Source organism: Penaeus vannamei, chromosome 11 (genome assembly GCF_042767895.1).
Source record: "Penaeus vannamei isolate JL-2024 chromosome 11, ASM4276789v1, whole genome shotgun sequence".
In the NCBI taxonomy this organism is placed as follows: domain Eukaryota; kingdom Metazoa; phylum Arthropoda; class Malacostraca; order Decapoda; family Penaeidae; genus Penaeus; species Penaeus vannamei.
In genome coordinates, this window is record NC_091559.1 from 40,105,861 (window position 1) to 40,120,860 (window position 15,000).

Consider the following 15,000-nt stretch of genomic DNA (forward strand, 5'->3'; position numbering starts at 1 on the left):
TGGCATTTTCGCGCCAAAAAATTGGAGTAAACAGTTACTTTGTCCGCTAACGGTCGAAAATTGGGATGACAAGCGGTTTGGAGCAGTAATTGGATGTTTGTGGATGTCATAAATTCGCTTTAAATCGTATTCACGTTTTCTTGTCGTTTTTTTTTTTGGGGGGGGGGTTGATTTGCATACGTTCGGAGTGGGAGAGGAGAGGAAATTGGGATAAAGTATGAGAGAAGGATATGAAGTTGCAAGTAGGAGATGGGATAGGTAGATTGAGACGTTGGTAGATACGTAGGGTGGGTAAGTTGGTAGATAGATAGATGGATAGGTAGATTGGTAGATAGAAGGGCAGGTACACAGACAGATAGGTAGGTAGATAGATAGGCAAAAACATACAAACAGAGAAACGGAGAGAAATATCGAGATAGGAAGAAAGACATACAGAGAGAGAGAGAGAGAGAGAGAGAGAGAGAGAGAGAGAGAGAGAGAGAGAGAGAGAGAGAGAGAGAGAGAGAGAGAAGAGAGAGCGAGAGAGAGAGAGAGAGAGAGAAAGAGAAAAGAGAGAGAGAGAGAGAGAGAGAGAGAGAGAAAGAAGAGAGAAAGAGAGAGAGAAAGAGAGAGAGAGAGAGAGAGAGAGAGAGAGAGAGAGAGAGAGAGAGAGAGAGAGAGAGACAGAGAGAGAGAGAGAGAGAGAGAGAGAGAGAGAGAGAGAGAGAGCGAAAGACGTAAGAGCGAGACGAGAATAACCGCCTTCCCTAATTCGCATATCTCGCATTTTACGAGACGCCGCGAGATAGTTACAACAGGGGGAGGCCTAAACCCGTGGCCCGTTTTGTGTGATTTTTATATCCGTCGTTTCGCCTTGGTGTGGCGTGGCGTGGCGTGGTTTGTGGAGTGGTTTGTGGTGTGGTTTGTGGCGTGGTTTGTGGTGTGGCGTGGCGTGGTTTGTGGTGTGGTTTGTGGCGTGGTTTGTGGTGTGGTTTGTGGCCTGGTTTGTGGCCTGGTTTATGGTGTGGTTTGTGGCGTGGTTTGTGGCGTGGTTTGTGGCGTGGTTTGTGGTGTGGTTTGTGGCCTGGTTTATCGGGTTTTTGTTTTTTGTTCTTGCGAGTTTTTGTTGTTGTTTTGTGTGGTTGGGATTCGTGTAGTTTTTTTTTTTTTTGATGGCTTATTGGTGATTGTTTTTTTTGTTTGTTTGTTTGTAAGCGAAATTGGAGTTTTTGTTGTTGTTTTGTGTGGTTGGGGTCGTGTGGGTTTTATGATGGCTTATTGGTGATTGTTTTTGTTTTGTTTGCGAAATTGTCGTTGTTTTTAGTGGTTTTGTCATGTTAGTGGTTGTCTGCGGCGTGTTTTGTTGTGGTCCCCGTTTCTGTTTTGTTGTTGTTTTATTGGTTTGCATTTGCGGTTTATTATCACTAATTCTCGTTTTGTGTTTGGCGTTGTGGTCAGCGTGGTTTTCCTGTTATTGTGTTTGTTGTGATTTCCATTGCTGTCTCGTTTTTTGTTTGTTTGCTTGTTTATTTGTGTTTTTGTGTAATTACAAGCGAGAATAAGGGGAATATTCGGTGTCGCGTGTGGTGTGGTTTGGTATAACATGGTGTAATGTGATGTGGTGTGGTGTGATGGGTGGCGTGGTTTGTGGTGTAGTATCACGCATGGTACGTAGGGTGGTGTGTGTGGTGTGTACTTTGGTGTAGGGTGTAGCGTGGCGCGTTTTGGTGGTGGTATAGGTGTAGCGGCGTGTGAGTGGGGTGTAGCGTGGCGTGTGTCGGGGTGGTATAGGTGTAGCGGAGTGTGAGGTGGGTGTAGCGTGGCGTTGTTGGACTGGTATAGGTGTAGCGGCGTGTGAGTAGGGTGTAGCGTGGCGTGTGTTGGGGTGGTATAGGTGTAGCGGCGTGTGAGAGGGTGTGGCCTGCGTGTGTCGGGGTGGTATAGGTGTAGCGGCGTGTGAGTGGGGTGTAGCGTGGCGTGTGTCGGGGTGGTATAGGTGTAGCGGCGTGCGAGTAGGGTGTAGCGTGGTGTGTGTCGGGGTGGTATAGGTGTAGCGGAGTGTCAGTGGGGTGTAGCCTGCGTGTGTTGGGGTGGTATAGGTGTAGCGGCGTGTGAGTGGGGTGTAGCGTGGCGTGTGTTGAGGTGGTATAGGTGTAGCGGAGTGTGGGAGGGTGTAGCGTGGCGTTTTGGTGGTGGTGTAGGTGTAGCGGAGTGTGAGAGGGTGTAGCGTGGCGCGTTTTGGTGGTGGTATAGGTGTAGCGGCGTGTGAGTGGGGTGTAGCGTGGCGTGTGGTGTGAGAGGGTGTGATGTATATGATTATGGAGTTCCGTGGTGTTGCGTGACGTCGCGTGGCGTGGTCTGGTGGAGGGACACGGGGGAAGAGAGTCTGTTTGTCCCTGTGTGTGCGTTTCTGTCCGTTTGTCTATCTGTCTCGCTCTCTTTCTCTTTTTTTTTTCTTTTCTCGTCTCTCTATTTGTGGGTCTGTCGGTTTGTCGGTTTGTCTCTCTCTTTCTCTTTTCTCTCTGTCTCTCTCTTTCTCTTTTCTCTCTGTCTTTCTCTTTCTATTTTCTCTGTCTCTCTCTTTCTATTTTCTCTGTCTGCCTGTCTCTCTCTCTCTCTCTCTCTCTCTCTCTCTCTCTCTCTCTCTCTCTCTCTCTCTCTCTCTCTCTCTCTCTCTCTCTCTCTCTCTCTCTCTCTCTCTCTTCCTACCCCCGGGAACGTCTCAGGAATAGGATGATTCGGAACAGGAGGAAGAGGGGGAGGGGGTGGAATAGGAAATGAAGAGGAAGAGGAAGAGGAAGAAGGGGGCTGTCCCTGGAGTAGGAATGGGAGGAAGAAAAAGAAGAGGAAAAAGGGACGTCCCAAGAGTAGGGGTAAATGGTGGAGGTGGAGCAGGAGAAAGAGGAAGATGAGAAGGAGGAAGAGGAAGAAGAGGAGGAGGAGCAGGAGGAAGAAGAAGAGAAGAAGGAGGAGGAGAAGGAGGAGGAGGAAGAGGAAGAGGAGAAGGAGAAGGAGAAAAAGAAGGAGGAAGAGGAAGAGTATGAGAAGGAGGAAGAGGAGGAGAAGGAAGAAGAAGAGGAAGAAGAGCAGGAACAAAAATAGGAGCCAGCAGAAATAGAAGCAGGAGTAGGAGTAAGGAGCAAGAGTAGCATGAGCTGGAGAAAGAGGAGAAGTCGGAGGAGGAGGAGGAGGAGGAGGAGGAGGCGCGTTCGCTGTAACGGGGTCGAGCATTAGCGATTCCGGCGGGGCATCGGGGCCGCGCGTATGCAGATGAGGGCCCGACGCGAGGACCCCCAAAGTCCCGTAAATAAAGGGAATACTACTGTTTTAAGGCGATTTTTAGTATGTTTTTTTTTTTTTGGGGGGGGGGAGGGCAGTTTTTTTTTTGCGCGGGGGGGGAGGATCTTCGTCTGGGGTGTTAGTGTTATTTTATTATTTTTTATTGTGATGGTGGTGATGGGTGTTGTTGTTGTTGTTGTTGGTGGTATTTTTATTATGATGATTATTATTGTTATTATAATCGCTATTATTATTATTATTATTGTTGTTTTGTTGTTTTTTTGTTGTTGTTGTTGTTGTTTTGTTAATGTTTAAAAGAAATAATGTTGGTATTTTTTTCTTTTTATTGTTCCAGTTCTATTGATATTATTATTATTATTATAGTAATAATAATAATAATAATTATTATTATTATGTTGCCTGTCGTCCTCTTCTTCCTCCTTCTCCCTCTCTCCCTATATCCCCTCCTTCCCTCCTTCTCCTCCTTTCCCTCCTTTTCCTCTTCCTCCTCCTCCTCCTCCTCCTCCTCCTCCTCTTTTCCAAGCCTCTAGATTTTCTTGGCACGTTAAAAGTAGTCGAGTTTAACAGCCTTTCGTAGTACGCCCAAGTTTCCCCTCCTCCCCCCTTCCCCCCTTCCCCCCTTCTCCTTCTCTTCGCCTGTCCACTCCCCTCCCCTCCTCCCCTCTCCTCCTCCTTCCTCTAGCTCTCCCTCCCTCCCTTTCTCCCCCAACCCACCCTCCCCCTTCCCCTCCCCTGTAGCTTTCCCACACCTCCCTTTCTCCCCAACCCTCCTCCCCCTCCCTCCCCTCCCCTCCCCTCCCTCCCCCTCCCAACGTCTAGTTCACCAACACCTTTCATGTCTTTTGAAGACTCCATAGGGGGACATTATTATCATTTTTTTTTTCTCTCTCTCTCTCTCTCCTTTATTTTTCCCGATTTCATCTTTTTTTTCATTTTCCTCGTTTTTTTTCCCTCCCTTTTTTGGAGATCACAGGGAGACCGCTCACCGTGGGCGTTATTATGTAATCACGAGAGGCAATCACAAGGGGAGGGGGGGGAGGGAGGGAGGGAGGGGGTAAGGGGAGGGAGGGAGGAGGGAGGAGGAGGGAGGAGGGTATTGGCGGTGGTGTTGATGAGGTTCTAGGTGAGGGGGGGGGGAGGGAGCGGAGGGGGAAGGGTGGGGGGAGCGGGGAGATGAGTGGTTTGGGAAAGGTGGAAGGTGAGGAGGAGGGTGAGAAGGGAGGGGAGGGAGATAGAGAGGAGTGAAGGGGAAAAGAGAAAAGAAAAGAGAGGGAAAGGAGTGGGAAAATAGAAAGTGAGAGAGAGAGAGACGTAGAGAAATGAGAGAGAGAGAGAGAGAGAGAGAGAGAGAGAGAGAGAGAGAGAGAGAGAGAGTGAGAAAAACAGATAGCGAGAGTGAGAGAGAGAGAGAGAGAGAGAGAGAGAGAGAGAGAAACAGGTAGAGAGAGAGAGAGAGAGAATGAGAGAAACAGAACGAAAGCGAATGGAGTGAAAAGGCAAGAAAGGTAGAGAGAGAGAGAGAGAGAGGGAGCAACAAATGGCAAGAGGGAGAGAAGGAGGGGAAGGGAGAAAGGGGAAGGGAGGGAGGGAGGGAGAGACGAGGAGAATACTTTATCACGGGGACGGTTTGATCTCGAGAGCCAGAAAAAGGACGAAATCACAGGTGTGGCCTTGTAAAGGTCGAATTAAAGGAAGATGAAGGAGGCGACGGGAGTGAGGGGAGAGGGAAGAGAGGGGAAAGGGAGGAGTGAGGGGACGGAGAGGGGAGTGTACGGAAGAGGAGAAAGGAGGGTAAAGGGAAGAGAAGAGAGGAGGGTTTGGGGAAAAGGAGAGAAAGAGTGAGGGGAAAGGGAGAGAGAGAGGAAATTAAGAGGAAAGGGAGAGAGAGGAGGGTAAGGGGAAAAGAAGAAATGAGAGTGAGGGGAAAGGGAGAGAGAGAAGAATAAGTGGAGAGAAAACAAGAGAAAAGGGAGAGAGAGAAGAAGAAGAGGAGAGAAAACAAGAGAAAAGGGAGAGAGAGAAGAAGAAGAGGAGAGAAAACAAGAGAAAAGGGAGAGAGGGCAGAGGTGAGGGAGGGGGAGGAGGTATGTAGGAAGAAAGAGAAGGCATAGAAAATAAAGAGAGAGAGAGAGAGAGAGAGAGAGAGAGAGAGAGAGAGACAGACAGACAGACAGACAGACAGACAGACAGACAGAGACAGAGAAACAGAGAATTAGAGTCAGAAAGAGAAAGATAGAGAAAGAAAGAAGAGAGAAAGAAAAGAAAGAAAGAGCGAGAGAGACCGCAGCGCACTCAGACACAGACACAGACAAGCAGACGCGTCAACAGAGGGTCTCAAAACAACAGGTGTTCAGCTTGACTCGCCGTGGCCCTCCTGTCATATGCCCGTGATTGACAGTGTCATTACGGCTGCTTTTGGCCCTTTATTTATATATATGTCTCAGGTGCTTTCTGCTGGCGCTGTTTTTGCCGCCTGTGTTCTCTGGCGCGGCGGGGTGGCTGTGTTTGTTTGTCCTTTTGCGTTTGTTTGTCCTTGTTTGTGTTTGTTTGTCCTTGTTTGTGTTTGTTTTTGGCTTGTGTTGTTGTTGTTGTGATTGGAGTAGTTTTTTGTGTGCGTTTTTGAAGGGTTGTCTTTATGGTGGTTTATTGTTGTTGTTTTTATTGTTATTATTATTGTTGTTGTTGATATCATTATTATGATTATTATTGTTATTCTTGGTATTATTAGTATTAGTATTATTGTTATTGTTGTTATTAGTATTTCCATTGCCATTATTATCATCATTGATATTATTGATATTAGCACTACTCCTACTGATACTACATCAACGACTACTATTACTATTACTATTTACTATTATCGACCATCACCACCACCTTCACCACCATCACCACCACCATCACCAACCCCCCCACCACCACCACCATCACCACCACCTTCACCACCGTCACCACCTTCACCACCTCCCCCACCACCACCACCTCCCCCACCACCACCACCACCACCACCACCATCACCACCACCACAGCAACATCACCCCCTCACTTCACCCCCCAGCAGCCAGACCACTCACCCCCCCCCTCTTTCTCCCCCACAGAGAGGCCGACGCGGAGAACAGCGGCAGCGTCGTCCGCTACTTCCGGTGCCCCGCCACAGTGCCAGTCGCGGTGCTCAAGACGCTCGTCAAAACGAAATACAGGGTGCCAGATCCGCTGCGGGTGAGTTGGGTGTTTTGGGTGTTGTGTGGGTGTGGAGGGAGGGGGTGTGAATGTGGGGGGGGTATAGTGTGGGTGTGAATGTGAGGGGGGGTGTTGTGTGGGTGTGGAGGGAGGGGTTGAATGTGGGGAGGGGGGTGTTGTGTGGATGTGGAGAGAGAAGAGGGGTTGAATGTGAGGGGGGGGTTGTGTGGATGTGGAGGGAGGAGGGGAAGGGGGTGAATGTTGGGGGTGTTGTGTGGGTGTGGAGGGAGGGGGTGAATGTGAGGGGGGGGTTGTGTGGGTGTGGAGGGGGAGGGGGTGAATGGGGGGGGGTTTGTGTGGGTGGAGGGGAGGGTTGAATGTGGGGGGTATTGTGTGGGTGTGAATGTGGGGGGGGGTATTGTGTGAGTGTTGAGAGGAGGGTGTTGAATGTTGAGAGGGGGGTGTTGTGGGGTGTGGAGGGAGGGGTGTGAATGTGGGAAGGTGTTGTGTGGGTGTTGAGAGGGGGAACGTTGTGTGGATATGGAGAGGGGTGTGTGGGGGAGGTATTGTGTGGGTGTGGAGTGGGGTGTTGTGTGTGGAGGGGGTTGTGTGGGTGTGGAGTGGGGGTGTTGTGTGTGGAGGGGGTATTGTGTGGGTCTTGAGATGGGGGGAGTTGTGCAGATGTGAAGAGGGATGTGTGGGGGGGAGGTATTGTGTGGGGGGGCTGTGTGTGTGCATGGGGGGGGGTTGTGTTTGAGTATTGTGTGTGTGTTCGTGTGAGTATGAGTGAGCGAGTATTGTGCATACGTGTGTACGTATATGTACGTATCAATCTCTTCAAGAATGTCTACATAACGAGATCACAGTAGGTACCATTTTTCCCCCTCATGTAAGTACTTTTCATCAGCATTACATAAAGATACACCGTACGTATTTTTTTATCACTTGTACACTTGTACACACTCGTATCATTATTGGCCTATGTTCACCTTTTTCCCTCCGTTCCGAACGAGGAAAAGAGAGAGACGAGGGGAAGGGAAGACCAGAAGATAGGGGAAAAAATACAAGACGTTAAGAAAAAAGAAATAGATAAAAAATAAAGACATAAAAAAAAAAAAAAAATATGGTGCCCCAACCTCCCCCGATATTGAAACCTGGGTAGTGCTTCCCGTAGATTTTTTATATCCTCGACCTTTCCCTTCCCACCCACCTCACGACCCACCACCACCCCCTTCCCGTCCCGAGGCTTCCAATTACGGGTCTATCGAGGACTGTTTTCGTTCACTTCGCGCTGCTCTCGATAGACTATTTTTTAGGAGGGGGGGGGGCTTTTTTTTTTTTTTTTTTTTTTTTTTTTTTTTCTTTTTTCTTTTTTGATAACTTCGTCTTGCTGGGGTTAATTCCTTGAGGCTATATTGGAAATTCTGTTCGGAGAGAATCGTTTTAAGTTGAGGGTTTTTAAACTAGTGAGTAAAGGAGATAGATAGATAGGGAAGAGGTTTCATTTGTGGGATGACTTGGATTTTATTTTGTGTGTGTGTGTTTCTCTCTCTTTTTCTCCTATCTCTCTTTCTCCTTTCTCTCTTTCTCTTCTCTCTTTATCTATCTCTCCTCTCTTCTCCTCTCCTCTCCTTTCCTCTCCTTTCCTCTCTTCTCTCTTCTCTCTTCTCTCTTTATCTCTCTCTCCTCTCTTCTCCTCTCCTCTCCTCTCATCTCATCTCATCTCATCTCATCTCATCTCATCTCATCTCATCTCATCTCATCTCATAATAATAACAATAATGATAATGACAATAATGATAAAACAATAATGATAACAACAATAAAGCAGAGAAAGAGATTAGAGAGAGAGAGAGAGAGAGGGATTCCGGGCGGGAGAACGCACCCCCCCCTCCGCCCCTACCCCCCCTAATCGAAGGAAATCGCCCAAAACGTCAGAATCAGCTGATCCGCAAAACACCTGATCTCGTTCCCATGCGACTGGACCCCCCCCCTCCCCCCCCAACACTCTTTTTCTCCTCTCATTCTCTTCCTCTTGTCTTCTCTTCTTGCCTTCTCATTCTCCTTTCCTTGCCCTCTTCATTCTCCTCCGTATTCTCTCTTGTTTTCCCTTGTCCTTCTTCCTACTTCTTCCTCTTCTTCTTCCTGTCCTCCTCCTCTTCCTCCTCCTCTTACTCCTTTTCTTCCTCCTCCTACTACTACTACTCTTTTTCTTCCTCCTCCTTTTCTTCTTCCTCCTCCTGTCCTCCTCCTCCTCCACCAGAGAGAGAGAGAGAGAGAGAGAGAGAGAGAGAGAGAGAGAGAGAGAGAGAGAGAGAGAGAGAGAGAGAGAGAGAGAGAGAGAGAGAGAGAGAGAGAGACAGGCAGAGGCAGAGGGAGAGAAAGAGAGAGAAAGAGTGAATGAGTGAATAAATGAGTGTTTGACACAGATGGGTAGCTAGACAGGTAAACAGACAGACAGACACTGAGAAACAGAACTAACCAAAGCGGGTTTAAAAGGCAAGGGAAGCGAATGAACGTAGGAGGAGGTGAGGGAAGTGGGGAAGGGAGAGAGTGAAGGAGGGAGGAAGAGAGAGAGGGAGAGGGTGGGAGGGAGGAAGAGAGGGGGAGTGAGAGGGAGGGGAGGAAGGGAGAGAGAGAGAGGGAAGGAAGGGAAGGAGGAAGCAAGGGAGAGGGAGAAGGAGGGAAGGAAGGAAGGAAGGAAGGAGGGACCGAGGGAGAGGGAGGAGAGAGAGGGAGGAAGGGAGGAAAGGAAGGAGAGAGGGAGGGAGAAGGGCGCTAAACTGTCCTTCAACTCGTCATGAATAAAGAAGAGAACGGCGCTGCGGGAAGCCTCGTTCATGACCGGAATTCGGTGTCGGTTCTTCGTTAAGGGAGGGAGGGAAGGGAGGGGAAGGGAGGGAAGGGAGGGAGGCAGGGAGGGAGGATTGGAAGAGAAGGGAGGGAGGGAGGATTGGAAGAGAGGGAGAGGAAGGGAAGGGAAGGGAGGGAAGGAAGGAAGGAAGGGAGGAAGAGAGGCAGAGGGAGGGAGGGAGGATAGGTAGATATGTATATTGAAGGGGGGATGGGGAGTGAGAGAGAGAGAGAGAGAGAGAGAGAGAGAGAGAGAGAGAGAGAGAGAGAGAGAGAGAGAGAGAGAAAGAGAGAGAGAGAGAGAGAGAGAGAGAGAGAGAGACAGAGACAGGTAAATCTCCCTCCCTTTCCCCCCTCTTCTCCCCTCCAAACCCCCCTCCGCCATGAACACAGACCTCCACCCCTCCACCTCCCTCCTCCTTCCTTCCCTCCAAAAGATAGATAAATAGACTTCAAAAATGATAAACAAAAAAAGATAAGATAATAAAAATGACACGTACGTCAGCTGTCACGGATGCAAAAGTCAGCAAGCCGGGGAGGAGGAGGGAGAGGGGTGGAGAGGAAGGGGGGGTGGAGGGGGTGGATGAGAAAGTGGAGGTTGGAGAGAGGAGGGGGGAGGGGGAGGGGCATTGTTTGAGTGTGGGGAGGGCTTGTTTTTTTGTATTTGTTGGGAGTTATTATTATTATTGTTATTTGTTATATTATTGTTGTTATTATTGTTATTATTATTGTTCTTCTTAATATTACTTGCATTACCATCATGATCATCATCATCATAATTACTATTGCTGTTTTGTTCTTTACTATTACAATTATCTTCACCATCATCACCACCTTCCCTATCATCATCTTTACTATCATTATCATCACCATCGCTTTGAAATAAAAATAAAAAAAAAAATAAAAAAAAAATAAAGTAAATAATATAAAAACACAGCTACAACGCCAGAGAAATACAGCTGCACGGACGCGACTAAAACGGGCAAAATGCAGCTGTTTTTTTTTTTTCTTTTCTTTTTTTTTTCTTTCCCTCGCTGCGCCCGCACGTAATGAACGCGCCGCAGCTGCTGATGGAGGCTGGATGGCACTTGCGGCACTGGTATTAATTTAAATTGTACAGGAGTGGCACAACGACCCTTTCAGATTGGAGGGGAGCGAGGGGAGAGAGGGAGGGGAAAGGGGGAGACGGTAGAGGGAAGGGGGAGAGAGAGGGAGGCAGAGGGAAGAGGAAGAGAGAGAGGGAGGGAGAGGGAAGAGAAAGAGAACGGGAGGGAGAGAGGGGGGAGAGGGAGAGAGGGAGGGAGAGAAAGGGGAAGAGAGAGTGGGGGAGAGGGAAGAGGAAGAGAGAGGAGGGAGAGGGAAGAGGAAGAGAGAGAGGGGGAGAGGGAGAGAGGGAGGAGGGAAGGGGAGAGAAGGAGAGAGGATAAAGGGAGGGGGCGAGGGAAGAGGGAAGGGAAAGCGGAAGAGAAAGGGGAAGAGAAAGGGGAAGAGAAAGGGGAAGAGAAAGGGGAAGAGAAAGGGGAAGAGAAAGGGGAAGAGGGAGAGAGAGGGAGAGAGAGGGAGAGAGAGGGAGAGAGAGAGAGAGAGAGAGAGAGAGAGAGAGAGAGAGAGAGAGAGAGAGAGAGAGAGGGAGAAGAAAGAGGGAGAGGGAAAGGGAGTTAAACGCGGATAGACGTGGAAAAGGGCGAAAAGGGAGAGCGAGAGGAACGAACGGGAGAGGGGAGAGAGAAAGGGAGAGCGAGAGGAACGAACGGGAGAGGGGAGAGAGAAAGGGAGAAGGCAGACGGAAAATGGAAATCATTTCTCGCCGAGGCTGGGGAGGCGTCGGCGGAGGAGGAGGAGGGTTTGGGCGAGCGTCGGGGGCGAGAGGAACCGCCGGAAGACGTCGCTCGCTCTTTCTCTCTTTCTTTCTTTCTTTCTTTCTTTTTTCTTTTTTCTTTCGCTCTCTCTTTCTCTTTTTCTTTCTCTCTTTCTTTCTTTCTTTTTTCTTTCTTTCTTTTCTGTCTTTCTTTTCTTTCTTTCTCTCGCTCTCTCTTTCTCTCTTTCTCCCTCTCTCTCCCTCTCTCTCTCTTTCTCTCTCTCTCTCTCTCTCTCTCTCTCTCTCTCTCTCTCTCTCTCTCTCTCTCTCTCTCTCTCTCTCTCTCTCTCTCTCTCTCTCTCTCTCTCTCTCTCTCTCTCTCCCTCTCTCTCTCTTTCTCCCTGTCTCTCTCGCTCTCTCCCTCCCCCTCCCCGTCCCCCTCCCCTCCCTCCTCTCCCTCCCTCCCACTTTCTTCTTGCTCGTACTCTTTTTGTATATTTCTTCTCACCCTCCTCTCCTTCTCCCCTTCACTCTCTCTCTCTCTCTCTCTCTCTCTCTCTCCCACTCTTTTTCTTTCAGAGAGGAGAAAAACCGGCTTCCAATGTCTTGTTTCACTTCGCTAATCAGGACTGCCAACACTAACGAGGAGAGGTCCCGGGCTTGAGGGGAAACGAGGGGAAGGGAGGGAGGGGGAGAAAGGGAGGGAGAGGGAGAAAGGGAGGGAGGGGGAGAAAGGGAGGGAGAGGGAGAAAGGGTGGGAGAGGGAGAAAGGAAGGGAGAAAGGGAAGGGGAAAGGGAGGGAGAGGGAGAAAGGTAGGGAGGGGGAGAAAGGGAGGGGAGGGAGAAGGGGAGGGGTGTGAGGGAAAGCGGGTGGAGAGAGGGTGGTATTGTGTGTGTGTGAGGGAGGGAGAGGGAGAGAAGGAGGAAGAGAGGGAGAGAGAGAGGCAGGGAGGGAGGGAGAGGGGAGGGAGGAAGGAAGAGGTAGGAGGAAGAGGTAGTGAGAGAGAGAGAGAGAGAGAGAGAGAGAGAGAGAGAGAGAGAGAGAGAGAGAGAGAGAGAGAGAGAGAGAGAGAGAGAGAGAGAGAGCGAGCGAGAGAGAGAGAGAGAGAGAGAGAGAGAGAGAGAGAGAGAGAGAGAGAGAGAGAGAGAGAGAGAGAGAGAGAGAGAGAGAGAGAGAGAGAGAGAGAGAGCGAGAGAGAGAGAGAGAGATAGGGACACAGAGAGAGAGCGAGCGAGAGAGAGAGAGAGACACAGAGAGCGAGCGAGCGAGCGAGAGAGAGAGAGAGAGAGAGAGAGAGAGATAGGGACACAGAGAGACGAGCGAGAGAGAGAGAGAGAGAGAGAGAGAGAGAGAGAGAGAGAGAGAGAGAGAGAGAGAGAGAGAGAGAGAGAGAGAGAGAGAGAGAGAGAGGGACACACAGAGAGAGAGAGGGACACAGAGAGAGAGCGAGCGAGACAGAGACAGAGAGAGAGAGAGGGACACAGAGAGAGAGCGAGCGAGACAGAGACAGAGAGAGAGAGAGGGACACAGAGAGAGAGCGAGCGAGAGAGAGAGCGAGAGAGAGAGAGAGAGATAGGGACACAGAGAGCGAGCGAGCGAGAGCGTGCGTGCGCCTACGAGAAGAATCTCAGGTATTGTCCCGAAATAACACAGCGCGTCGAAGGCAGCTGGATTCGCGTAATATTTTACCGAAATATACAAATAAATAGATTACAAAATATATACACACGCACACACATGTAATGAATTCACTCGCCGTTCTATTATTACCCCCTTTCGCCTTTGTCCCCGAGTAATTAATTAATGGAATATAAACCATCCATTTTGACGGTGGAGGGGGGTGGAGGGGGAGGGGGAGAGGGGGAGAGGGGGCGGGGGGTGGGCGACGGTCCACTTTGTTGCCTTCCGTCTGCTGCGTGGAGAGGGGGCGGGGTGGAGTGGAGGATAGACGGGGTTTTGAGGTGGAAGATGGATGGTCTTATGGAGGGAGAGGGGGGGGGGTGGGGGTGAGGGGAAGGGTGGAGATGGTAAGGGGGGATGGGGGGAAGGATGGGGGATGGAGAGGGAGAGGATGAGGATGAAAGAGAGGGTGGTGGGGGGTGGAAAGGGAAAGGATGAGGGAGGAGACGGTAAGAGTGGGGGAGAGGGAAAGGTGAGGGTGAAGGAGAGAGGGAAAAAAGAGGAGATGGAGGAGGGATTAAAAGGGAGAAGGAAAAGTGGAAGGAGAGGGTAAAGAAGGAAGAAAGAGAGAGAAAAAGCGAGACAAACAAACAGAGAGAAAGAGAACGAGAGAGAAAAGCGAGACAAACAGAGAGAAAGAGAGAGAAAGAGAAAAAACGAGACAAACAGAGAGAAAGAGAGAAAGAGATGTATGAAACAATAAAAAAAAACCCAACGAATTGCAGGCAAATTCGAAGAAAAAATACGAAAAGTAATCCAGAGAAAGACAGAGATGTATATATAAATAAAAAAAAAACTACGATTAGCAGGTAAATACGAAGAAAAAATACGAAAATTAATCCCCTTTTTTCCCCTTTCCCCGCCAGGTGGAGCTCCTCTACGGCGACGACAGACTGCTGGACTCGTGGACGCTCATGGAAGTGGCCTACATCTACATGTGGAAGAGGGTAAGTCCGCTTGGAGTCCTTTGTTAAGTCCGCTTCAAAGTCCGCATCTTTAGTTTACGTCTCCTGTTTTTTTTTTTTTTTTTTTTTTTTTTTTTCCCTTATTTATTTTATTTATTTTTTCTTTTTCTTTATGTCTTTTTCTCTCGCTTGCTTTCTCTCTTTAATTTTTTTTCTCTCTTTTTTTCTCCTTCTCTTCGTTTTGTCTTTCTCTTCGTCTTCTTATCCTTTATTATCCCCTCCCCCTATCACACCTACCTCCTCCTTCCCCTCAAAATCCTCTTCCCTCCTCTCCTTCCTCTCCCTCCTCTCCCCCCCCCCCCCGCCGAACGACCACCCATAACGACCAGATCGTTCGAACGACTGAGCGACACAGTGTCAATAACGGGGACCGAAGCTTAGAGGGAAGAGAGAGAGAGAGAGTGTGTGTGTGTGTGTGTGTGTGTGTGTGTGTGTGTGTGTGTGTGTGTGTGTGTGTGTGTGTGTGTGTGTGTGTGTGTGTGTGTGTGTGTGTGTGCGTGTGCGTGTATGTGTGCGTGTGTGTGTGTGTGTGTGTGTGTGTGTGTGTGTGTGTGTGTGTGTGTGTGTGTGTGTGTGTGTGTCTGTGTGTGTTTGTGTGTGTGTGAGAGAGAGAGAGAGAGAGAGAGAGAGAGAGAGAGAGAGAGAGAGAGAGAGAGAGAGAGAGAGAGAGAGAGAGAGAGAGAGAAGCAGACAAACAGAGAGAGAGAGAGAGAGGGAGAGAGAGAGACATTATTGCTGTGGAAGGACTGTTAACATATGTTCTCTATTGGCCCATTTCACCGGTGCCTCCCCCCCTCCTCTTCTTCTTTATTGCCCTTTCCCCTCTTCTTATTTTCTGCCTTATGCTCTTCTCTCTTTTCTTCTGCCTTTTCTCCTCTCTTCTCATTTCTCCTCTCTTCTATTCTCTTCTTTTCTCTCCTTTTTTCTCCTATTCTTTCTTATTCCCTTTTGCTCTCCTATATACTTCTTACTTCGTTTCTGGTATTCCCTTATCTCTTCCATTTTCCCTTTCTCATTTTCTTTTCTTTTATTTCCCTCATGTTTTCTTCCTCCTCTTCATCCTGCTTATCCATCTTTTCTTCTGCCCCTTTCCTTCTCTCTAGCTTCTTCTCCTTCTCTCCCTCCCTTAACCCTCTCACTCCCCCCTTCTCCCTTTCCCTCCTTCCTTCTCCCTCTCCCTATCTTTTCCTCCTTCTTCCTCTCCCTTTCTCTCCCTCCCTCCCTCCCTCTCCCCCTCCCTCCCT

The 15,000-nt window shown here is 49.1% G+C and overlaps 1 protein-coding gene across 1 annotated transcript in view; it reads left to right on the forward strand.

The window, feature by feature from the left end:
- LOC113828529 (pneumococcal serine-rich repeat protein) overlaps positions 1-15,000 on the forward strand; it is a 250,504-nt gene that overhangs the window by 203,983 nt on the left and 31,521 nt on the right. Inside the window, exons 6-7 of the mRNA XM_070127292.1 lie at positions 6,378-6,498; positions 13,658-13,738. Coding sequence (XP_069983393.1) covers positions 6,378-6,498; positions 13,658-13,738 — 202 coding nt within the window. The remainder of the gene's footprint in view (positions 1-6,377; positions 6,499-13,657; positions 13,739-15,000) is intronic.